Genomic DNA, 25,334 nt, shown 5'->3' with positions numbered 1-25,334 from the left:
AAATTCTGCCCATGTGCGGCCCAGCTAAGGATTGAATACTGTTCCATCATTAAATGTGAAGACACTGGGCTTTGCAAAGTCAGAAATGAAAGATTAGCAGGGACAGGAGGAGAGCTATTTTGCTGTCTTGCCAGGATACTGACATTACATATCCACACTGAATTAACACATTCACATGCATAGCTTGTGTCTTTCTAAAAATATAATTAGACCAAAAATTTTCCAAATATTTTTATATTTGGAACAGACTGGCAATATTTTGTATAAATCTTTCTTCAGGCCTGAAATAGAACCAGTAACTTGTGAACTACAAATAAGCTGAGAACAACTGTTTTAAGATTAGTTTGATTTTGCTCATCAACAATTAGAGAAAAGGCAGCTCTAGGTGTCAAACGGATGGATGCTACAGGGGTGGATATGGTATAGGACCTCCTCTGGGTTAGTCAGAGAAAAGCAGCATCCTTTCTGTGTCCAAAATGTCCTTTTGGCTAAAAAGGTACTCTCCCCCCCCCCCCCCCCCCCCAATTCCATTTTATACAAGAAGTACAGTTGAAGATCCTCATTTCACCATCCTAAGCAGGTAATCATGAACACTTGTCAAGAATTCACTCTGGCAACCAAGCCTCAGGTACAACCCAAGATTGCCCAAATTCTACTGTCTTCATCAAAAAGACACTCCTTAGTAGAAGCTGGCATCCTATTCTGTCACACAGCTTTTTTTTTTTCTTATTATGAATTATCAAATCTAAAACAAATGCATACAGCTTTCCAAATGACATAATTACCGAAGAACTGGTAGCATGACATGTCGCCATGCTGTGCTTCCTTGCTCCATTCCAACCCTTCCTCAGCAGGAAGCAGTATTTCAACACTACAGTTTAATCTTTGTTCTAGTTTCTCCTCTCACCCCTACCTGAATTTAAGAGAAAGAAAAAGTCTTGCAGGAAAGACTGTATCTCATATACTTATTTTCATGAACCTTGCAACATTAGACACCCCTCTACATTCCTTAGCTCTCTAATTTTGTCCATTTTTGATAAATACTGAATCACTTAGCACCAATTGTAGAAAATAGTGAGAATTAAGCACTGTTTTAACAGGAGACATGCATTACATCAACTGCAACAGAAATGAGACGGGCAATGAAAGACTGTTGGTGATACTGCACATTGGGACCACTGCTATTTTGAGCACTGTTTACCTTTAAAGATGATCTAAACCTTGCAAAGAAACTGCCATTTAACCTGAGTTTAGCCTTCATATGTAATAAGTATATAGGAAAGACTGCAAATCATCATCACAGCTAAACACACAGCAAGGTATATTTTAGAGGTATGAATGACAGTTCAAATGTTATAGATCCCAAATGTTATAGATATTTGCCTTGCAATTTCTAAGCAGTAGTAGGACAACTTTGCAGAGCCTTAGAAGAACAACTGTCAGTCAACCAAAGCTCAAGAAAATAAGGCATGTCGTGGACAGCAGCCAGAGGTTATTATAAAAACGAAGTATGTTGGGAATTGTATTCATTTTCATGTTGTCTTCATTCAGATGGAGCAACAGTAAAAGGTGTGGAGTATAATTCTAGCCATAAATGATGAAGACAAAATGCTTTTAAGCTATAGAACTGAGTTTCAGGTTTATTCAAAACGCACCATAAGCTTCCCTCCCACAGAAGATGCGATTCAGCCTTCCTCTCCTCTGTGCTTTCTCCATTGTATCTAAGCACGGTCCCCATGATTTAGCTAGCAATAACAACTTTGTTTTACTAAGGTATTCTTAAAATCTCTCGGGTCGATGCTCAAGCACATGAGTTAATGCAGGTTTGGCACTGTTAAAGTGATCCTTTCCTGCCATCTAGGGGACACATACTGGTGTGCAAATGGAGGAACAGAGGATTGTCTTCACAGTTACATATAGGAAAACTTTCTATATGAAATGCTTATCCCTATGCAGCAAACCAAAAACCAACTTAATTGAAGAGTAGCACAACTATCAAGAAACAAACCTAACTGAAGACTATAGCACTATATTATTAGAGACTAGATGTGTAACAGTTTAATTCTGGCATAACCCTAAAATTTTCTACAGTAAATTTTAGTTAAATGCCCAACAGAAATACTGGGTTGACAATTTAAGCCTCACTTTTATGACACACAGCCATGTCTTCTGAGCTACTCAGCTATATGAAAAGCTTTTTGATTTTCTTGGATACCTCAAGAGAGCAAGATCTATGCTGCTATAAACAGTGTGTAGCCATCAACAGCCAATACAGAGATAAAAAGAAAGGATTGAGATGTCTGTGGTCCCAGAAATAGAGAAAGTCAGAAAAAGCAAAGTTGCATCACACCTGATAATTTTGAAGTCTTTGCTCAGTGTCAGAACTTGCTTTTCGATACATCATTGACATGAAGCACTAACTTTCTCAGAGCCTCATTCAGCTGCCTGCATGGTGGGCAGGGCAAAAACTTAGTATGTAACAACGTGCCCCAGGCACTGTGCAGACAGTATGCACCTTTCTATTGCTCTACCCTAAGGAGCAAAATATAGAAAAACTTAGTGTCAAAAGGTCATCAAGTTAATTTTAGAAAAAGTTAAAGGTTGTTCTGAGATGCAAGTTCCTATTGCTAGTGTTGGTATCGTGGCCACATTTTTCATATTTGCTCTCTTTGCTGTTGCCTTCCAGGCCTTTCACAGGGCAGACTCTACGAAAGGAAAGAGCAAACTCAGCTAAATGCTAAGCATAGTCAAATGCACACATGAAAATCCAAACAAGTTTTTTCTTCCTCTTCCATTTGGATTTGTTTTGCTCTTACTTTGAAAGGGAACAGTCCACTAAAACAAACAAAAACCCAGGCTTCCCATGGTCAAAACGATGTGAAAGTCTCTTTAGGATCAAAGTTGGAGCTCCTCCCGAGATGAAAGGAAGCAAGTGTCCAACCAAGATGTTTCGTGAACTGGCAACAGTTGCACAAGATGCAGGACCCAATTCTGCCCCAGTGAAGGGACTGAAGAAGAAACGCTTTCCCTAACCACTACACTTAAAGTGACAGTGTTACACTACTTTGATACCTCTTCACCGAGGAACAAACACAAACAAAAAAGACCCAAATTTAACAGAACAACTCTTCAACTAATTTTATTTTGATAAAAAAATTTTGAGTAGCTCCACCCATGTCCTCTTCCCATTACAGTGTGCAGTGTTTTTAAATAGCTGGAAAGAATCACTGGCTTGGGGATACTGAAGCTCTTTAACCCCTAGGCAAGAAATTCCAAAAAATAAACAAATAAAAAGCCAGGTGCCAACCCATTTAGAGCAGTGTAATATAAATCTGTACAAGACATCTCAATTTCTTGAACTGGAACATAGTATATGCTTGCACACCACAAACAGAAGTTTGACACTAGACAAACACTGCTGCTGGAAAAAAATAATAATATCTCTCTCTCTAGATACTATACTTACGGAATTTCTTACAGAAAAAGAAGGAAGGTCTCCTGCAAGATCAGGATAACAGCACACATTGGTGAATAGCAAGTCTTAAATTTGATGCAGAAGAACTTGCAGAGATTAATACTAGAAAACTGGTAGTGCCCACAGGAATTAAAGGAAGCTGCAACAGATCCCAAGTGTTAGTACAGCCTGCCTGGCTAACTTCAGGAAATCTGTGCCCCTGTACCAGGAACTGTTGTGGAGGTTCTGTAGAACATCCAGCTAGGGGACTCAGATCCCCAGATGAGATGCCAGCCATGTCTAGGAAATGGAGAGTGCTCAAGGCTAGAGGGTAAACATGAACACCAACAAACTGAGAGAAGGTACTTAAGTTATGTAAAATATTTTTTTTTTAAAAAGGGAAGAAAACAGTGAAATGAGATTGGATTTAGCAAGACAGCTGTATGAGGAAAATGCAGCTTATTTATGACCACCTTTTTTTTGTTTGTTTGTACGGTACCTCACATGCCTTTGTCAGCATCTTTAGACAAGATGGTACAAGGCAACAATACCTCGGACAGGGAGAGAAAAGAAAAAAGAAAAAAAAGGACAAGGGCTCAAATTACACATAGGCTAGAAAGGTAGTAAGGCACCATCAAGAAATCAAGACAGCTTGTTTCCTAAGCCTGACCTCCAGTGGTGAGTACAGAGACCAAGATAAGGTACATCCTTAATGCAAACTGCCACAAACATACTCGTGAACAGTGAAAAAAACCTATGACACATATTCAGGACCTCTCAAGCAGATTGTACATTGCACTTAATGAGGTAAATTATAAAGAAGTCACATTCAGCCAAAAGGATAACTTTTGTGCCTATGAAAGCTGACACATTCCAGCTTTAGTTTTCTAAAAACAAAGCAATGTTATGTCAGATTTGACTATCTAGTGACATTTGTGTAGTCTTACAGAAGTTCTGAACCACCCAAAACTCCGTAATTCATTGGCTTGTATCTACAAAGTTTTCTCTGCATTTAACATATGCTTATCTTTCCATTAACTTAAGAAACCAAAGCCAACAAGTACGTGAGATTTATGGGTTTGTTTTTTAAACGTGATAAAAAGTAAGGTTTCGGGAAGGGAACTTTATTCAGTGTTTCAGGAGGTGTATTCCTATACAAGAGATGCACCATGTCTAGGTAACAGCATGTAAATACAGGCACATATTTATTTTGCTACACTGGCCCTTCTGCTTTGAGAACATCTTCAAACCCCTTTGTTCTTTGGCAATATTTTTGGAATTGCTGGGGTAAAAGGAAACTTATGTTACATTAAGGTCAAAATTAAGACACTGAAAAAGTATCTATTGTTTAAAGCCTATCCTTATGAAATAGTGTTGGGATTCAACAGAAAGACAGGAATTCACCCCCCATCCCCACTTTCACAACTCAACACAAATTACTGATCTGTCTGTAAATATTTGTCTAGAAGTCATGTTTTGTCCAAAAGTTTTTTTTTTAAACAAAAAAACAGAACACAAATGAAAGTACAGTTTCTTAAAAATATTATCTGAAGACCACAAGATCAAACACTTAATTTTTCATCAGAGCTTTTTTCTACCCCAAAACCCTATTTTGGAGTCTGTTACAATATTGACATGGTGAAATGACTACCAGTTTGACTATAGAATTTCATTTTCAACACTGGAAAACATTCAAATTGCATATTTTACAGGGAGCATTTCAGTTTATGAAGAGCGAATGAACTTTTCAAAAATTCAATATATGAAATTATAATAGAGAACACTTGAATATTTGCAAGCCACAGTAACTGTGAACTGTAGGGTAAAGAAAGGAAGGAAAACTGTTTCCTTCTCAACCACAAATGACCCACTTTAACATGCTAAATAGTACAAAAGGAAAAGCAACTTTTTATGATCACGAAACATTTTTTTTTCCTTAGCAAATGGTTTTCACTTACCATATATTACTGAAGCAGATAAAAGTTAGCTGGACAAGAAAGACAGGAAGGATAGCACACTCACTACTCAATTAGCCAGCTTATTTTTTCTAGTACTTACTTATGAAATAAGGCTTTATTCAGTCTTAAAGTGATTAACAGGGAGGGAAACATTAAAATTATTACTGGATCTACTTAGTAACAACAGTTAGCTCACAGATGAACACATGGGGAAGGAGGAAGAAAAAGTCTTACTGTAAAACTTAATTCCACTTCAAATACATTAAGCAAATTCAATTAAGAGAAAGAGCTTAAAGTCTGCAAAGACTACTTTCAAAAAGTGGATCCTGCCAATTTCATCCAAGCATGACAAAAATTGCTCAAAATGTGCAGGCTCATAGAGGCTGCTAAACAAATCAGAACTATTTCTCTCATAATATGATACATTATTTTAACACAATGGGTCTGATTTTATAAATTAGACTATAACATGCATATCAATTACTCAAAATACAGGATATTGTAATAAAGTGTATTATTTAGGAGAAAAATCTTTGTGATATTTTACTGGAGAGTGTTTTTAAATGTTTCCTTGCATTTGTAATTTCCTCTGAGAAGCTAATTAATAGTGTTCTTTGTGAACAGCATATTAAATGCAGAATATTTTCAAAGTGCAAAAACTACCTGGAACATACTTACCACATACAGATTAACAAAATAATGCAGAGTTTGGCAGTGCAGAGACACATGCAGTGTTCTAATGCACCCCATTGTAAAAATTATTTTAATTAGACCACTTTTTAGTTTAGCAGGCTCTGAAGGTGATTAAAAATAAACCCCCCCAAAATTCCACACCAAGCCTTTTTCAAAAAAACCAAACCACAGCATAAATGCTGTGAACACATCTATATCATAAATGGAAAACTGTTGTAGAAAATGAAGTACTATGGTGATCAAAATTATAGCTATTGCCAAGAATGTTTCCTTCTGTAAAGGTACTTAAAGGCCTTAAAAGTGTAAAGGAATTAAAAGAAAACCTTCATTATTCTGATATTCTAAGGTCTACAATATGACCATTTCTTCCCAACGCAAGTTAGATATATTACCTCAAGTGAGACTGGATTTAGTAATCAAACTATAACTTTACAAACGGTTTTACCTGGAAAGGGTTAAATTTAAAATCATGTTTGTTTGGGTTTTTTTTAAATAATCAAACAGCTATACATCCAGATAGTGCTTTTTATAAATATGCAGAACTACATTCTGAATTACATAAAAATAAACCTAAAAATAAATGTAAATTGCAAACTGAAATTATTGAGTCACCAAACAAGAAACCTCATTCACAGTATCATTTTATTTTTTTCATTTATAATTTGCTTCCCTAAGAACAAAACAAATCTTGTTTTTGCACATTAGAACAGATGTTAGCATGAACATCAGAGCAAGAAGCTTTAGTATCAGATTTTTGCCTTGCCTTGCATTCCTCTTTTTTTCTTTAATCATTACTTTTCATTAATGTAAATTATTTTCTGAGCATTTCAACTTGACACTCAACATAGTCTCTCCCAAATGTGACTACTGCTAAATTGCATCAATATATAACTTTTCAACAAATCACTGATTCCACATGTATTAAAAAATCTGCTTATTAACACCTATGACAACATATTTGCTGACACTTTTAAAATTTCATTAATTTTTGTTCCAGTAAAAATGGAATCAAACTGAAATTTATGAAACTTAGAATTTTATTAAAGAAAACTCAGTGTGCTTGAATTATCAAAACAAGATTAATGACAAAATGTTTTTCATACAAGGACTCTAGTCAATTAGCTTAATGGTTCTAGTAACCAGAATCCACATGGGTTTTAGGCATGCAAAAGTGCAGAAGGGTGCTTTTGGAAAGCCTACCAAGCATTTATGTAGGTTAGATCCTTGACTGCTGCTGGGATTTCACTAGGAATTAGGTGTCCACTACTGTTTTTGTTTTCTTTTTTATTTTATTTCTCAGATTTTTTGGGGGCATTTGGTGGTTAGGGATTTTTTTGGTGTCTCATGTTCTCAATTAACTTCATCCATAGCTTTAGATTCTCTTTACAGATCTAACTTAATCACCTTCAAATTGGATTAAGAGTTACTAGGTCCAATCTTTCAATAGCTGTTTTTCAAATGGAAGCTCTCTACTTTTCAACTTCCAGTTCCTAAATTTCAGGTGAATGAATCTAACTCGAACACCATCAAAAGTTCTCTACTCTTGCAAATAAGACTCAAAACAAAAATTAAGGCAAAATATTTTCTCTGCAATGGAATCTGAAAACATATTTTGATAGCAGGTAAATAAATGTCAAGATTAGCTTCGCTCTAAAGTCTAGAGATGCAGCACCATGATTTTGTTCTGTTTATAAATCTGGCTTCCCTTTTGATTTTGGATTCATTTAGAAAACAGCATTCTCACCAAAAGGTGAGGAAGGCTCATGTATACAGTATTTAAAATATTAACAGATTACAGCAAGTTTACATATAACACTGGCTGCTGTGATTCCAAATTTAATAATTAAGAGGTTTATTTTTAAAAAAGTATTTGAGTTCTAAATGACTAAATCAGCACTTAATAATGATTACTTTTTTTTTAATCCACTGTACAGAGATGTATTTTCAAGTAAACGAAAAAGAATCATATCCTAGAACTACTTACCAGAGAAACTGAGAATGAAATAGATTTCTTTTAAGGCAGAAGTTCAATTATATACCAGGTTAAAAGCCACCACAATATTAACTATAACTAACTCATTCAGAATTTAAAAATTTGCGTTCATAACTATTAACTCCTGTGCTGGCTAGAACTCTACTGATGTTCAGGAAGCCCAGCTGGAGATATGGTTATCCTTAGAGGCTAAAGCTATGCCAGAGTAAAGTCAACCTACTCACTACTTTTCCACTATTAAACAAACTGCGCTCATTTATGTTAGTAAGTTATATAAACTATTTAGAAAGAGGAAGTATGAAATATTGACAATGACAAAACAGATTTAAAAAAGCTATCATTGAAAAAGTTAGAATACACATTCAGAGGAATTTCAATGCTTAAAACCAGATTCACTTATGTTCATCCAGTTGAAGATTAGTGTATTAAAAAAAGTTAAGAAAATACTTTGTGTTTCAGTTCAACTGCACTTGATTCAAGTACAGCTTGGGGGTTGGCTGATATAAATTAAACGTGGTCACTGCCTTAGCAGCCAGAAGTACAGAAGAATGTACATGTTCACAGGATAAATACAAGTCTCTTCTTTTTTTTTCTTTTTTTTTTTTTTGGGGGGGGGCGGTGGGGGGGATGAAGCTATCTCACTCCAATACGGGAGGTCATCCACTCCAAGCCTTGGCATAATCTGAAAAATAAGAGATGTTATATTGGTACTAGTTCTATTCCAACATCTTTAAATTATCTTCTATCTGTTTTTATGTTTAAAAACATCTACGTAAAATAAATAAAATCAGCTGGAATGGGGACTGAAACTTGAGTAAATAGTGTTTTAAACTAAGTCTCCTTAGGCTTTAACCACAAGAAGATGGTCAAGCATGCTGTTTTATTGAAGCTTGGCACGCCTTCCATTTTTTTTCCTTGTAAATCTAAAAGACACTATTCTTAACATGCTTACTCATAAGTACATGGAAACAAGTACGTTTTTCTTTTTCTACAGGTTTCCCATGAAAGACTGCTTACTTGAAAGCTAGACCTTTAAATACTAATACTAAAAGACAAAGGACAGGTACCCAGACTGAATCGGTTCACAAAAAGGCAGTGTACCAAGAATTGCAAAATTAAAAATATGTTTATATTCAACTCCAAGACTGCACAGGATCTAATCTCTTACTGACTCAATTTGTATCGCTATTTAAAAGTCTTCCATTTCAGACGATAGGCCTTCCTTTGATGTTCTAAGGATCTAGTTACCTAGTTTATGCCATCTTTAAGCTTTTCGATTGTAAAGTATATCATGACTTAGCTATCCAAGAGGGCAAGTTTCACTCACACTGGGCTGATGTCCCTAGACTTCTGTCAGATCTTCCCAAGGAAGATTCAGCTCAGCAATCTAACTCCAAAAATTTTTTTATGAGTTGGTCTCACTACGGTCACAGTTTTAAGTATTCTAATTACTCATCTTTTTTAAATAAGAAAGCAGCAGCCTAGGATGGCCAATGTTTCTGAACCAAAGTTCATATTCATTAATTTCTACCTTCCTCCAAATGCCAACTTATTTGAAGATCTAAGTTAGCACACAAACCAAGTACTCAAAAGTGACTTTGGCAAAACTGGTAGGAGGAAAGCAGAGTTAACTGTTAGAATGAAACAATATGATCCAAAGACTCAATCAAAAAAACAGTTTGTTTTCACTAACACATCATCCCACCCTAAGGAAGTGAATGCTACCAATCACTCTACAAGACACTTCCATTACATTAGAAAATACTTCATGCTAGAAGTGAGGAAGATGCTCTCACTTCCCAAATACTCAGTTGGATTCACTATTTTTGATGTCACAAGACCACATTATTGTAAAGGTTGTACAACGCAGCTGAAAAAACCCCTCTATTACACATTAGAAGATGGCTTTAAGAATCAAGATGAAAAATTAGCACACTTCAAACCACGTAAGCAAGACACTATCCAACTTGCTACAGGCATCCAAAAATGGGGTTTTTTTTGATCTTTATAGACAAAGGATCTAAGGAAAGCTCAGCTTTCCATTTTAGTAATTCCTGCCATAAGGTATACAAGTTTCAAAATTAGCTACATCAGCCAGGTATAAATAAAAGGTTCAATATTGGTAAGAATTTTGTTTTATGCGAGATCTATGTATCTCTTCATCAAATCCATGTTTTATCAAAGATCCCAACAAACCAAAAAAAAGCCAAAACCACCCCAAACCCTACACACACCTTTGAAGCTTACGGCAGATCAGAGTGTAAAGGAAGACAACAGTAGCTTATTTCTTTAACTACATGAAGACATACAGAATGAGATGGTAGCACACAGAGTAAATAACTATGCCAGCAGCCACATATTTGGGGTGGGGAAGGGTGGTGGTTTAGGTTTTTTTGTGTTGTTGTTAAAAAAACCAAAACAACAAAACCCAAACAATAAGCTGAAAGACTTTATACAAATTTGGAGTTTGAGCTATGAAAAAAAACCCCAAAACACAAGGTTCAATAAAGAAAAGGAAAAATTCAAAAAGTCCCTCTGACTGCAAAGATCAGAAAATATGTTCTTTCAGGAAATCCACATTAGTGTCAATAAGCTTCTAAATTATCATTTACCATATATTACTATACTAAGCAGTAAGCATTTACCCTTCTCCTGTCAAAGCACAACAGGACTGAATGTGCCACGGGTGATCCTTTATGGAGCTAAGGGTGAGGTATGTAGATATCTCAGCAGCTGTCATGCAACCTTTCATGTCCTGCTTGTTTGCAAAGATGAGAACTGCAGCCTTCCGTAAATCCTAGAAGTAATTTAGAGTATTCATAATAGTTATTGTAAAGAACTAAAAGGCTATTGCGCTGACATTCCTTAAAAGAACTGTATTCAAGCTAATCTGCAATTACACAGCAGTATGGAGTTTTAAGAGACTTACTGCATTAAAAATTAATTACATTAAGACTGAAGAAACTAACTTATTCCAAAGTGTTCACCACAGAGAGTCAAATTATAATGTATTATAAGACTGTCCTTTTGGTGTTGACCACACGTTCATATGTTAACTAATGGAAGTTAAATTATTGTTAAAATGTATTTCATAAAGCTCCAAACCATCCTGCCAGCAGAATTATTACTGGATAAACATTCCAAAATCTACATAGATACTATTCAAATAGAAAAGCCTGCTAGATATCATTCCCTTGAAATTACTTTCAACTTCATTAAACAAGTTCTGTAGTGATTAAAGCAATAACAATTTAAAGAAAGCTATCTAAATTCTTGTAAGTTTTATACCTACTGTTCCAAAGAGGGATTTCTCATAATGCTGCAGCAGCTTTAGTAAAAACAGAAACTAATAAAAAGTTGTTTTGTTTCTGTATGGAAATCAGGATTCCACACAGCAATGAGACAAGAACCAGGATGTATGGTTTTAGGAATGCAGGAGAGTAAACAAATGCATTACTCAGGAAGCTCAACACATTTAAATGTATATTAAATTTTGAGAGTATTTCTCCATCAAGAGAAAAAACCCCCAAACCTTTATGGTCCAAAGTTGAAAATTCACTCCTACAAGTAGTCCAGTCAAGGCCTACCGACTGTTTTCAAGAGGTGGTAGATCACAATCTCTTAAGAGTTTATAACACTGGAAACTAATAAATTACATGGGAAAACTTTACCACAAAAAGTCATCTTTCCACCTTTCTTGGTAGTCCATTTCCTCCTTACTACCAGACCCAAACTACATTAATATTAACTATAAACTAAAAACATCATTTGTTTGAAACAATGCATATGTCTCAGAGAAATGAACTCCACAGAATTACTTGCATAGTGCTAAACCCTTTTCCTTCAAAAAATGGAGATATTTAGATTTAAAACAAACTTAATTTAGCTTGAGAGTGATCACAGAAGGTTTTAATGTACTTTAGCTAATCCAATGTAGATGTCAGCTTAGGATGTTTGAGGGAGTTGACCCAATGTTGAACAGCCCTCAATACAACATATAATAATAAAACTACAAAAAAAAAAAAATCCAGAAGGAAACTGAACTGAAACTAATTTATCCATAGCATTAGACATGCTCCTTAATTTTAAGGAACCAGATTAAAAGAAACAAGAGAGAAATGGAATTGCCTACTTCCTAAAATAAAAATAAAAAAATAAATTAAAAAAAAAAGTTTATTGAAATTTTAACCATTTAACTGAAAGAAGAGAGATAGTGGTGGAGAACATTAATACCTTAAACTTCTTGTAAAATACCCAGTTATATTAACAAGTTCAACATTTGCAAAGTAAAGAGTGATTTGATTACAATCAAGCAAGCTCTATTAAAGACTGCTTCATAATAATTTTCCTGTTTATTTATAACTTACATGGTTTTAAAATGTGACCAACATGCATGCACAATTAGGGTCAGAATTTTTTTTGTGACAGTATAATTTTTGCTAACATAGGAAGCATGTAATGTTATTTGACTGTTCACAACAAAAGAAAACTATTATCCCAACTCCCCACCATACCTCATGAGCCAGCATTCTATAAAGTTCTTCTTTTGTAATGGAAAGTCGCTCTCTATCAATGCTGTCAACAACAAGAATGATGAACTAGGGGAAAAAAACAATAGTACAGTATGTAAGTACAACGTATAAATTACAGAAAGCACATTTTCAAGAGACGACTACCACAAGTCTTCCTATATAAGGGAGACAGACTTCCAGAGCACACCAGAAAACAGAACAAGAGTTTTATTGTTACGGTCTTTTGCTAGGTCCCTGGGAATCACACATGAAGATTATAGTTAAAAAAAAAAAAAAGATTGTGCTCGTACATTTCAGCACTGCTATTAAGATCCACTGTCATGTACTACAGTTAAATCTCCTTGGTGAATTTTCAGGCCCTCCATCATAAGCAAAATAGTGATGTAGGTACCAAAAGCACCTACAGATAGTGGAGTACATTTAAAATGTGGATGACAAACTTGTTAGTTATCAATGAAAACACCTATTACTGTCCACTACTACTTGCATACTCAGAAAACTATAAAACCGAAATTGAAATTCCCTAATTTGAAAGAAGCATTTTTAGCAATTCAGCATCATCTTACAAGGCTTAAGAAATGTTATTTCAAAGTAGCACATCAGACCTCAGAGAGCTATGTACCTGTAGGGCTTAGCATTATGTTGTTGCATAACACCTTAACCTTTGTAACACAAAGGGGCTGTGCAGTTGGCCTCTCACTTACAACTTTGCACCCTTCCGCCTAGGCACCTGGAGAAGGCTATAGCAGTGATTTTATCCTTACTGCTTCTGCCAGGCACATTACTCTCATGGCCACGTACTTTTGAATCCTAGGACTCTGCTAGGTCTGGTACATCAGGTCTGCCATGGGAAGCAATTGTCACTGGTATGAAAATTACCCTCTTTTGACCCACTCTTTCTGCCCCTTGTTTTGTACCTTCTATTTATAGACTTACACTAGACAGGAAAAAGACATGGCATTCACACAGTAGGTAATACTCAAGTAAACGCTTGTAAGCATTACACAATTAGTATGTGTACACAAACCGTAACAACTGATCAGTGTTCAACACTTGCCCTGCCCGGATTGTGCTCCAAGCAGCGCTAACAGCATCATAGGTGGGAACAATAAGTAGGGAGATCAAGCACGTTCTGATGAAAATTATACAGATAGTATTTAAAAAAAAAATAAAAAAATTACAGGGAACACATGCTACACTAGAGAGGAAACTAAGGAGATTACATTCATCCGAGAGACTCCATAACTTCTCTTCCCAGATGGGAATACTTTCCATCCCTTTTCTCTTTTATGTAGCTCTCTTTGTTTGCCCCCACCCCAATAGCTTAACCATGAGAGCTTCCTCCCCTTTCCTCTCCCCCCAAATCTTGTGTCAGTAAGCCTGTCTCAACATCCTCTCTGTAAGAATACTATCTGACTCTTAAAACAGAATGGCAGAATTAGCCATGTCAAGTTGAAACTAATTAGGACAGGTATGCACTGAAAAGCTTATTTGTGGGATTTTTACATTAACCCAAAGATTTTGTTTAGATTGCTTCAATTTACATATAATGAAACAGAGAAAACAGAGATAGTAACAAAAAAAGTCGGATTAGAAGTCACCGCTGTAATTCTCCAACATATGCTCCAAATCACTTTGCCTTATAAAATTAAGGAGATTCATTACCTGTTGAAAATGACCACAAAGTATGAAAAACTAAGTCAATTTAATGCTTATGTGACTTTGCAATGTCTAGCAGATGAGGAGGAACAGTAAAGGAACTATTCATATCAGGGAGGCTAGGATTAGCATAGTAAACAGACCCCTTTTCTTCTTCAACTGTTTCCAGCAGACAAAGCTTCTAAGTAAAGGGAAAGTTGTTCTTTCCAAGTGCTAGAAAGCACTGGATTTCAAGCACTTACTAGCCGGAATATGATGAAGAACATCCCAAAAGAATCAAAAGAAGAAACAATACATGCATCGCCCCAAATTCCAAAATCAAAGATGCTCAGTGGACAAAAGTCAAGAACTTATTGTTATTGTACCACATAATGCTGGCAGAAGTATCTTCACCCTCACATGTATGTGTCTTGGATGTAGCCATACTTTTCTAGATAAAATTAAAAATAAGTTTAAAATACTAGAGATGAAGGTTGAGATGTCATCACCAGGCTTTCAGTAGACAAAACATTTCTGAACATCTGGGGTGGATCACTCTAATCTCCCCTTTCTCAAAGGCGGGCATAGGACAGAAAACCTCATTCTACAGGAGGATGGAACGCTTATGTAATGAGTAATATCTACAAGAGGTCTCTGCTTTTAGTAGATATGATAAGAAATGAAGTCTAAAATCTTTTACATCAATGCAGAAGTCTCAAAGTGAGGCTACAGAGATTTTATGTGCATGTTGCATTGATAACCTTTTGGCATCAAAAAGACTGGCATAAAAAACAAACCCCCAAAGACAAGTGTTGCCGAGTTCTACTCCAATCTTTCCAGCAATGGCAGCTTTACCAGTACCTCATGAGTACTGCACAGCTAGACTTTCCTTTATCCTTTGGATAAAAGCCACAAGCTGATGAGCTTTTTAAATACCGCTGTCTAGAGAAAGTTTCATTCTTCATCCTTAATTATCATTACCTCAAAAACATTCAGACTAGATGTACAGAAGTTAGGTTAACCACTGCAAAATTTTCTTTTTAAATCTACTTGAAAAAACATGCAGAAAACCCATTTGATCTGAAATGTATTTTGATACCATTTGATTGTCTAGGAAAAAAGTCTAACTTCACAGTTTATACCACAGATCAAACAACATTAAAATATACAAGAAAAATACTTCAAATTTTACTAGAAAATTGCTGCATATCAGAGATACCTCATACTTTGGGGGTTTGTTCTTCCTCAAAGAGATTTTAAAACAATACAGCTGCAATCTTTACAAAAAAATCTACTGATATTCCTAATAAATAAATATAATTTCAAAAAAACTTATTGAATTTGCAGACTTCGAAGCAGCTTCTCATACCTCTGTGTTTGAATAATAGGTATTCCATGATGACCGTAATGATTCTTGTCCTCCAATATCCCACATTAAGAAATGAGTGTTTTTCACCACTATTTCTTCTACATTGCTTCCTATGGTTGGAGAAGTATGAACCACTTCATTCATTAAGCTAAAGAAAACAATATCACACCATAAAGACCAGCCAGTAAAATCCACAAGGCTTGTCACAGCTCATTTACAACAAATTTGTTGTAGGAAAAGTAAATATGTGTAACACTGATAAAAAAGGATTAAAAAACTAGGCATATTTCAAAGACCTATACATTTGAATTTTTTTAGAAATGAAGCAAATATTTAAGTGCAGTTCTTTAGTAAAAAGATTAGTTCAGTCTGAATTTGTATTAAAAACTGTGGCTGATGAAGTTCTAGTGTGCTTTTGTAGCAGACTGTAGACATGGTTAAAGACATGAGCAACAAAAAATAAGCACATAAAAGGCTTCTAACAAATGGATAAGCATCTGTGTTTTAAGAAGCTTCTCTTTTTAAAGGGCACTCTTCAACAGATACTTAAAATACACTTGCTTCAAAGTAGAAGCCACTATTCTAAAGATCCCAAATAAGGGGAACACTAAATCGTGCAAAATTTAAATCAGGATATAACTTTATCAGAGCACTCAATTTAGTAATTCAATATTAAAACAAATTCCACAGGACTATTTGGTTACATAGCTAAAAATTTCAGTTCTACCTTTAAGCTTCGTCAAAAGTGCTTTAGAAAACAGTTTTTGTGGAAAACATCCCCTGCTCCCTTTGTATCCAAATATATGCATAGTAATTTGGTTACACCCTCCTCCTTTTCCACAATTACAATAGTAATTATGCTCCTGACAATGTTCTTGAATTCATCGTAGATATTCTTGTAATGCTGGCAAGATTTAGGTGCAATGATGCTATTGAAAATGCTTAAGATAGGACCCAGGCAAGATGAAATACTATTCTGAGGAATCCTCCATCACAAATTTTAGACACTGGAATCAGGAAACATTTGGAAACATTTATGGATTTTTGCAGAGTGGCTAGAATATCCATTAATTTCTCTGCATATATCCATAAATTCTCTGCAGTTCTTGGCGACAGGATTATTTCTATGCTTCCAAATAAAGACAGGCTTTGATGGCAAAAGAATGTGCAGTTTACTTTGTGCTTGTAGGTACAATTCTGTTACTCAATTTACAGTTCAGTTTTAAAACACTGAAGTTCCTTCACTTACCATTTAAATATTTACTCTGTTTAGAACAACTAATACCATTAATGTACAAACTGTGATCCTACAGATCTGCCAGTTTGCAAAGCTGAATTTTCAATGATTAAACAGTGACAAATACTAAAATGTAAACAGAAAAACAAAATAGTTCATATACTTACAATTGGTAAAGAATAGTAGTCTTTCCAGCGTTATCAAGTCCCACTATGATTACTTTGTGCTCTGCAGATACACAAAAAAGACAAGACTAAATTAGTCAAAACAGCAATAATTGTAATTTTGGTTAATCATTTTTCCTTACTGAAGAAAGCAACTGCTTGTTTGTCTTATTTCAATAGCTTACACAGAATACTGGTGACTTCAGGACAGAAAAAAAGTCCACAAAGCCTCACCTTCTCTTGAGACTACAGTTTTAGGAAAAGTCAGTACTGGAAGTCTTCATAAAGGAATGGTTATTAATGTGGTTACTTAATTTAAAAAAATCTAGTTTTAGAAAGAAAAGTACAATGAAAAAATGTAACTCATAGCAGTGTATGATCTTAAGAACATCACCAAACATCCAAAGACTGCACAAAATGTTAGCCTAATATTTAAGGCTCAATAATAACCACTTGTTAAGGGATCACCATCATTTGCACAGTAAAAACTAAGAGAAAGCTGTATTTTGAATAGATCACAAATTCCAACGTTGTAATTTCTAAATTGAAAATTCACAGAATGACAGAATGGTTGAGGTTGGAAGACACTTTTGGAGGTCATCTGGTCCAATCCCCCTGCTCAACCAGGGCCACCTAGACCCAGTTGCTCAGGACCACGTCCAGACAGCTTTTGATTATCTGCAAGGATGGAGACTCTACAACCTCCGTGGGCAGCCTGTGCCACTTCTCAGTCACCTTCACAGTGAAAAAGTGTTCAGAGGGAACCTCCTGCGTTTCAGTTTGTGCCCATTGCCTCTGGTCCTGTCACTGGGCACCACTGAGACGAGCCTGGCTCTGTCCTCTTTGTACCCTCCTTTCAGGTTTTATACACATTGACAAGATCCCCTCTGAGCCTTCTCTTCTCCAGGCAAAACAGTTCCAGCTCTCTCAGCCTTTTCTCATGTGAGATGCTCCAGTCCCTTCATCATCCTCATGGCCCGTTGCTGGACTCTCTCCAGCATGTCTGTGTCTCTCCTGTACTGAGGAGCCTGGAAATGGACACACTACTCCAGGTGAGGCCTCACCAGTGCTGAGTAGAAGGGAATAACCTCCTCCCTCAACCTGCTGGGAAGTCCAGCTTATAGAATGGTGATCTTCCAAATGCTGCAATGTTATTTTTCCAGGCACAGGGGAAACAAAGCCAAAGCCAAACAAAATCAACAAAACCCCCCAGAACTTATATGCTTGTCTGTAGTTAACCCTTCTTAGAATTTCAAATACAGCAGCACAGCCAATTAGAATGGTGGTTCTTTTGATACATGCGTGAAGTTAGAAGATACTGATCTGCTTACTGACAAAAAAGCAAATCACTTCAGAGCAGAGAATTTATGAATGGATGCTAGAAGTAAACTTGCATAAAAAGTCTGTGAACAGGCTCACTTTTGAAGGGGTAATATTTAAAATTCTAGGGCACTTATTCAAAAGCAAAACACGGTTCACAGCCTAAAGATTTCTTCTAAAATACCACATTCGATCTACAAGACTTATACAACAAATTACTAAAAGGTCAGAAGATCGATCATAAATTGGTTGGTATATTTTTGCCCACAAGTGGGTGGGCTAACGAAGAATTAAAGTGTGTTGGGGTTTTGGTTTTGCTGTTTTGTTTTTTTTTAAATCTATTTACATATTATAACCTATGGCCCTAATAAATGTTGAAAGGTATTTCCTTGTATCTGTTCCCCTACTACTGCAACCTGCCACCATGTTCTAAGGGAAGAACTTTTCCTGGCCTTAAATCCAGTAATTCTTTTAGCCCCATAAGCAGCAGCACCAGTAATTAATAACCTTTGCCCATACATAAGTGATATGAAATCCTCTCTGCTTTCAACTCTTAATAAACCATGACACATAGCTAGACTGTCCATCTCTTTTTCAAATTCAGTTAAGTTTAAAGGACTTTCAAAGTTCAAACAAAGAAATAACCTTCTGTTGTTTTCAAAACAGCCATGTTGTCAATTATTGCCTGGAAGAAGATGACTCTATTTCTGCAACATTCTGTTTGAGTTATTTTCAAAGAAAAAAAGAAAAGGAATTACAGTCAGGCATTACGTTGCTCTTTCCCACCTTCACATCAGAATAGTGTCTTAGGAATGAATGAGAAAAATGTCGGATGAAACAATATCACACTAAAGTGATGAAAAAAAAAAACCCCTCCACTGAGATAACTGTTTTTGAAAGCCACTGAAACGTGCATGGTACAACACTAATTGGGAAAGAAAAGCACAGCTTATCTGTGTTACTCTGTAGTCAAATAGTATTTTATAGAGTAACTGGAGAAGCACAAACAAGAAACAGTCACACAAGTATTAATTAATGTTGATTTAGGGATGAAAAGAATATGATGAAAGCATCAGTATCTCATAAAAATAGCAGTTTCCACCTTTTATTAATGCAGTTGCTTCCAGAATTGTCATCTATGGTAATGGAAAACTCTTCACTTGAAAACATATTTAAAAGTTGAATTTCTGTTTAGATTGGTTAGATCACAGAATTTTTACTTGTGTATGTGCGTTAGAGGGAAAACGTGAACTAAAAATTGCCAAACTAAGAACAAAATTTTAGCAAGATGAGTACTTGTAAACAAGAGCAACTAGTAGAAGATAGATGCTACATTTAAGAGAAAGGACAATTACAGATCAAACCATAGGCAGTGATTTATGCTCATATTTGTGTTCTGTACTTACAGACTAACCCAAGTTTCTCCCTTTCACTGGTTATTATTCAAACTCAGTTTGGGTTGTATTCATGAACATCTTCACAGTCCACCATGTTCTTGGCAAAGGAAGAAGAAAAAAACGTAACAGAGTTGCCAGAGCAGAGGCTTTACAAATCAGGTAGAAAGAGGGGGGAAAAAAAAAAAAAAAAAAGTAGAAAAAGTAGGCATACACAGGGGGGAAAAAGACAGTATTAGACTACTGCTTAAAAGAATCTAAAGAATTCTTTTATGTCAATAATTCCTGGTGGACTGTTTTTAAAAAAAAAAAAAAGCACATAGTATTGTTAAAAAAATCTCTGGCAGTCTAGTATAACAAAATAATAGGACAGTGAAGATGATCTTCCTGCAGAGGTTAGAAGGAAGACATAATATGCTTTTTTCTTCACATGTTCTTCTATACTCCTCTGTGGTAAAAAGAACCAAACCTGAAGATTCAATTCTCACAATTTTGCCCTTTCCTCTTTCTAATTTGCAAAAATTAAAAATAAAAAAAAATTCTAAATACTTTAATGATGAGCAAGGCTCATTTCCAACATATTTGAAAAAAGAAATCAATATTGGAAAGGGTACCTATACATTTCAGGCTGTGCAACACAAACCCCACATCCAGTTCCAAAGAATAACAATCTTGGAGGCTTTAAGGCTGAAGACAGAATGCAGATAGAAGTTTGCTAAAGAGGAGGCAGGAGGAGTAGCATTTTACTAAATTTCAAAGACATTTCAATACAAGGATTAATTCTGCACACTAAAAGCTGTCTTAGAATCTTCTTTTAAGCCCAGAAGAACTGCTTAAATACATCTTGTATTTCCAGACTTGATTACAAGAAAGTAGCCTTTAGTAGTCACTGGAACCAAAATCCATTTGGTTTTGCAAATAATGGTCTCTGCTAACCTGACTGGACAGTCTGGGAAATGTCAGCAAGGCCAAGTGAAGTAAACTGGGGAGTTACAGAAGTTTAACCACCTTGACTTAGAGCTTATCATTATTTTTCTTATGGCAGTTTTTTTAACACCTATAGCATTTATTCAGAGCAACCTGGAAGACTCTGAACAACTATCATTCAAAAAAAAAAATACAGATTTGTGAACTTCTTAAAGAACTCTATCAGCCACACACACACAAAAGAATAAGGTATTGACAATTGTCAGAGTTGCCTTTATCAGGGTTGCTGACATTCACTTCTGTACTTTCCTTATAGTTTCATTAAGGGCAATCTTGATAGTATTGATGGAATGGTAAGTCAAGCAACTTTTATTTAGCTATGTGTTAACATAGGCAATAAGTTAGTTGCTCCACCATTTATTCGTATTATGACACACTGCTTAGAAGACTGTGCCATTTGAGTACTGAATCATAGCTTAAGCAGGTCATTTTTTAATACTGTTTTATTTTTAAACATACTTTTATTTATTTTCAAAATAAGTGTAAGTTAATTCTGAACTTATGACACTTTATAACTAGACTTTAAAATATTATGCCCTGCAGCTGTTTAAATGAAAACAATACTCGGGCAATGTTTTTTGTCAATTTCAAAAACAAGGAAAAAGAATCAGGAAGCCATCAGTAAGTCACTTAGAAAAAAAGACAAAAATCTATTTTCAAGCCAATTGTTTCTCTTATACGTATCTCTGTTTCAGTTCACATCATTCAATTACTACTCGACTGAGAGACAATATATATTGAGAGCTGAAAAACAGAGACCAGAAAACAACAACATTAAATAAGGCCCTGGAACAGTTTTGACCACTACCACCACCACCACCCAAACAGAAACAGCCACTGTTTAAAGACTACTGCCAAACTCAAACTGGAAATGAACCCTTCCAAACACATCCACAAAACTAAACAGATATTCCCTGACAGACTGTGCTCAAGGCAGAGACTAACAGTCTCTGCTGTTAGCCTTCATCTCTTTCATTAGTCATTGACTCACAGATCAGCACAGGCATCACCCAGTTTCCTTAAACTGCTCTGCACTGTAGCTTTTCTTGTTCCATAATCCCACATACCAGATTTGGAGAGTAGACGGTGCACTGCAATGGAAAACCAAGTGCATTCTGCCAGGGTAGGAGGAAAAAGAGCTAAAGGCTTTCCCCTTCCAAAAGTTCCCATCACAGGTCAAAACACAACACTATTTTAACCATTAAATTCTCCACCATTGAGCCAGTCTGGGTTTGCCAAAACGGGCTAACCATAATCAAAATGGGCTGAACCAACTGGAACAATTTCTGCTGCTTGTACAGTAAGCTGAAACAGAACAACAGACAGATTCAACTCCCTGGTAGGAACACACAGATGTTACCCAAGTCACAGGGCTAAAACTGCTGAATATAAATAGTAAGAAATGCTACTGGAAGAGGTCAATAGATAACATTAGTCAACAGACACTTATTGTTGAATGTCTTTAAAAACAGATTAGGTTGAGTCTCTTGACCTTCCTTCCAGTACTTCATCCTTGCCATTGGAAAGGAGGGTAAGAGAATCAAATTGCAAGAGTAGTAAAGAAGATGTGTAAATTAATAGTGATCCTTTAGTAGGACCTAAGGTACCTTGATTACAAGGTTTTCCTGCCAGGCAGAAGTCACTCTGAACGAACTCAATTTTTTGTGCATCACACACTTTAACTTCACTGAACTCTGAGGCACAAAACATATGAGGCTTATTTTCAGATGTTAGTTAAGACGTGTGTTTTTTCAGAAAGCTACCAATGTATTTTCTTCCTGTGAGTTCATGGTATTAGCTAACCAGTAGATATTTCTTTAACATTGGCCAAACATTATCGATCTAATACCTTTCAGATTTGGCATTTTCAGCTCAGCTATTATTATTCACATTTACGTAAAGCAAAACTCCAGTGCATAATTAATACTCGAGTGAAATGCCAATGATTTCCTGTTCTTATCTTCTAGCACTTAGGCACACCTCCTCCCTCATGCTCTACTTGATGGAAAACAGATGGCACTTTCTAAATCTTTGCTTTGTTTAACCTTTCATTTTGCCAGTATCAAGTGCTTCAGACTATCAGCACAACCCACACTAGTCATGATGAACTGATGACATGCTCCACACACACTGGGGTGTAACTGCATCTTTGCCATAGTCCCTCTAGATAGTAAAAATCATTGTGTAAACTACTGTACCAGTCTGCTCAACAAGCAGTTTCATTAGACAGCCTATGGATTCTCTGAGAAATTGTCTAGATTTGATATAACTAGAAGAGCAACCCAAACCAATTTACTACTACTCTTTATAATTATTAATAATATTATTTACAGGAAAATAGTCATGTAATTAGAGAATAATTTCCTACTAGATGGGTCAAAAATTTATATTTGAAGAGAGTTTTCTAGGGTGGAAATTCAATTTTGACCATGAAAAGAAACTCACTTTCTTCTCTATGGTCACCACAATAAGAGGGGGTGAAAAAAACCAACCCAAACCACAAAGAACCCCAGCAACAAAACAAGATCAGAATACACCCCAGAAGCCTCTTATTGGGATAAAAGCTAACTGGTAAGTATTCCATGGTAGTGCCTCAGCTATCTTAACTGTGATACTAATTTTCATTAACATTTTAAATGCATGAAGAATAACTTTCCTTTCAGGAATTAATATACAGTAACAAAGACAACAAGTTTTCCACTAATGAAATGGAATCAATGTAATCTAATGTTGTCACATAGTAACAAAAAAAAAAAGAAAAAAAAAAGAAAGAAACCAAAACAACAAAACTGCACCTCTTCCTTCCTGAAGATAAATGCTGACATTGTAAGGTACCATATAGACCAACACTAAAAGCCGCCAGAAGTTACCTCCTGATCAGTTCTCTACTTATAGATGTCTCTTTGGAGTCCTTCATGGAAGGAAAGGAGTCACAGATTGCAGTATTTAATAAAAACCAAGACAGTACTTAACAGTTTTCTGGACAACAGGGGAAACCTTGAATCCTATCAAATGGGTTTTCCAGTTCAGAAAAATAAGAATCTTCAAATCAACAGCAAATTCAGAAGACTCTGTTAGAAGACTTCAGGTACGGCGTGGTAGGATAGTGTATGTGGGGGAAAGATAAATGGTCTGGATCTCCGTCCCACTCCCATCCCATTAAAAGACAGTTTGATACATAGAAGTTAATACATACATACACAGAGACTTTGCTCTGGTATTTACAGAATTAGAATGGGTTATGTGTACTGACTGTGACAAGGCTATTAAAGGGACACCAGGCGTACCTGCCCCGCCAAATCTGCAAAATTGTACTGGCAACAGTGTTGCACAAAAAAGCTGAACTACATTTTTAGTAACTTTAAAGTGGGAATGAAGCGTGCATTTGAAAGCTGATGAGAGAACAATAACATTAACATCAGGTTGCCTGCTCCAAAACTCAGGGCCTCAAGGAAAATCAATACAAATGATAAATTCCTTGACTATTTTATTTTCTACCCTAAGCAAGCTAGGTAAGCAAGATTCATTAAAACAAATAAATAAAACATAATTTTCTGTTTTTATGATAACTGTCTGAGGTAAAGGTGATGGCAGCCACAAGGTCTGAACTCCGGATTAGAGCATGGGCCACTACTGTGGGGCTGGGTGCACTAGGTAGGAGAGAAGGGAAAGCTATCCCCTTAACAATCCTTTTATTCTTGGCTCGAGAAGTGATTTTCTTGGGTCACTAACTGTATTTAACTAGCACCTTTGCCAAAACACAAGCAGATCTTTACCTCAAATGCCCCAACCCAAGTTTGGTGTTTTCTTCGTGACACTAAAGATAAGAACAGCATCGTTTTAATAGCAGACCCCGGCTTAAAACCGGAGGGTCTACGAAGACAAACAAGACCTGTATCGTCCATCAAAGCTTCAGTCCCCGCGACGGCGAAAAAACACGTCTGAGCGGCGGCAGCGGCGGCAGCAGCAGCGCTCACCCCTCCGCCAGCTCGGTCGCACGCCGCTCGCGGGGCTGCCCGGGATCAACGAAGTGTTCCGAGCGGCCAGGGAGGAAGGGGGAGAGGAGGGCACCACCTCCGCAGCACAAACAAAGCGACTCCGAGCGTGAGGCGCCGCGGAACCGGCGCTCGAGGCGCCACACAAAGAAAAGCCCAACTTTTGCCCGGGCGCGCCCTCAGGGGAAGCCCGGCGACCAGAGCAGGCCCCCGGCCTCCGACGGCTGCCCGCCGCCCCCCTCAGCCCCGCGGGCTCCACTCGCCCCCTCCTCACCACAGCCGCGCCGCCCGCCCCACCTCCCCGCGGCCGGCTCGGGCCCCCGCGCCCACCTTGGCTACCGAAGAGACTCCACAGCTTGGCGAAGAGCAGGCCCATGCCTGGCCTCGGCTTCCCGCCGAGCCCCCAGGGCACCCAGCGCTCAGCCAGGCGGCGGCGGCGGCTCCGCGGCTCCCTTCGGGCGGACGCAGCCCGCGGCGGCCCCGGGGCAGCGGCCGGGACGGGGGCGAGGGAGGGGGGGGGGCGGGCACACGGCGCCGCCCCGCCCCCCCGGCCAACGGCCGCACGGCGCGAGGGGCCGCCCCAACGCCTACACGGCTGTC

The 25,334-nt window shown here is 37.0% G+C and overlaps 1 protein-coding gene across 1 annotated transcript; it reads right to left on the bottom strand.

The window, feature by feature from the left end:
• Positions 1–5,509: 5,509 nt before the first annotated feature.
• ARL5B (ARF like GTPase 5B) lies at positions 5,510–25,263 on the bottom strand. Its single transcript, XM_069776588.1, has 6 exons — positions 25,065–25,263; positions 17,042–17,102; positions 15,638–15,785; positions 12,613–12,696; positions 10,744–10,895; positions 5,510–8,780 (listed from the first exon to the last, which is right to left on the bottom strand). The coding sequence occupies exons 1-6, from the start codon at positions 25,108–25,110 to the stop codon at positions 8,732–8,734; spliced, it is 540 nt and encodes a 179-aa protein (XP_069632689.1). The 5' UTR covers positions 25,111–25,263; the 3' UTR covers positions 5,510–8,731.
• Positions 25,264–25,334: the final 71 nt, after the last annotated feature.

This window comes from Haliaeetus albicilla, chromosome 2, assembly GCF_947461875.1.
Source record: "Haliaeetus albicilla chromosome 2, bHalAlb1.1, whole genome shotgun sequence".
Taxonomy (NCBI): Eukaryota; Metazoa; Chordata; class Aves; order Accipitriformes; family Accipitridae; genus Haliaeetus; species Haliaeetus albicilla.
This window is presented reverse-complemented; position numbering and strand designations above follow the sequence as displayed.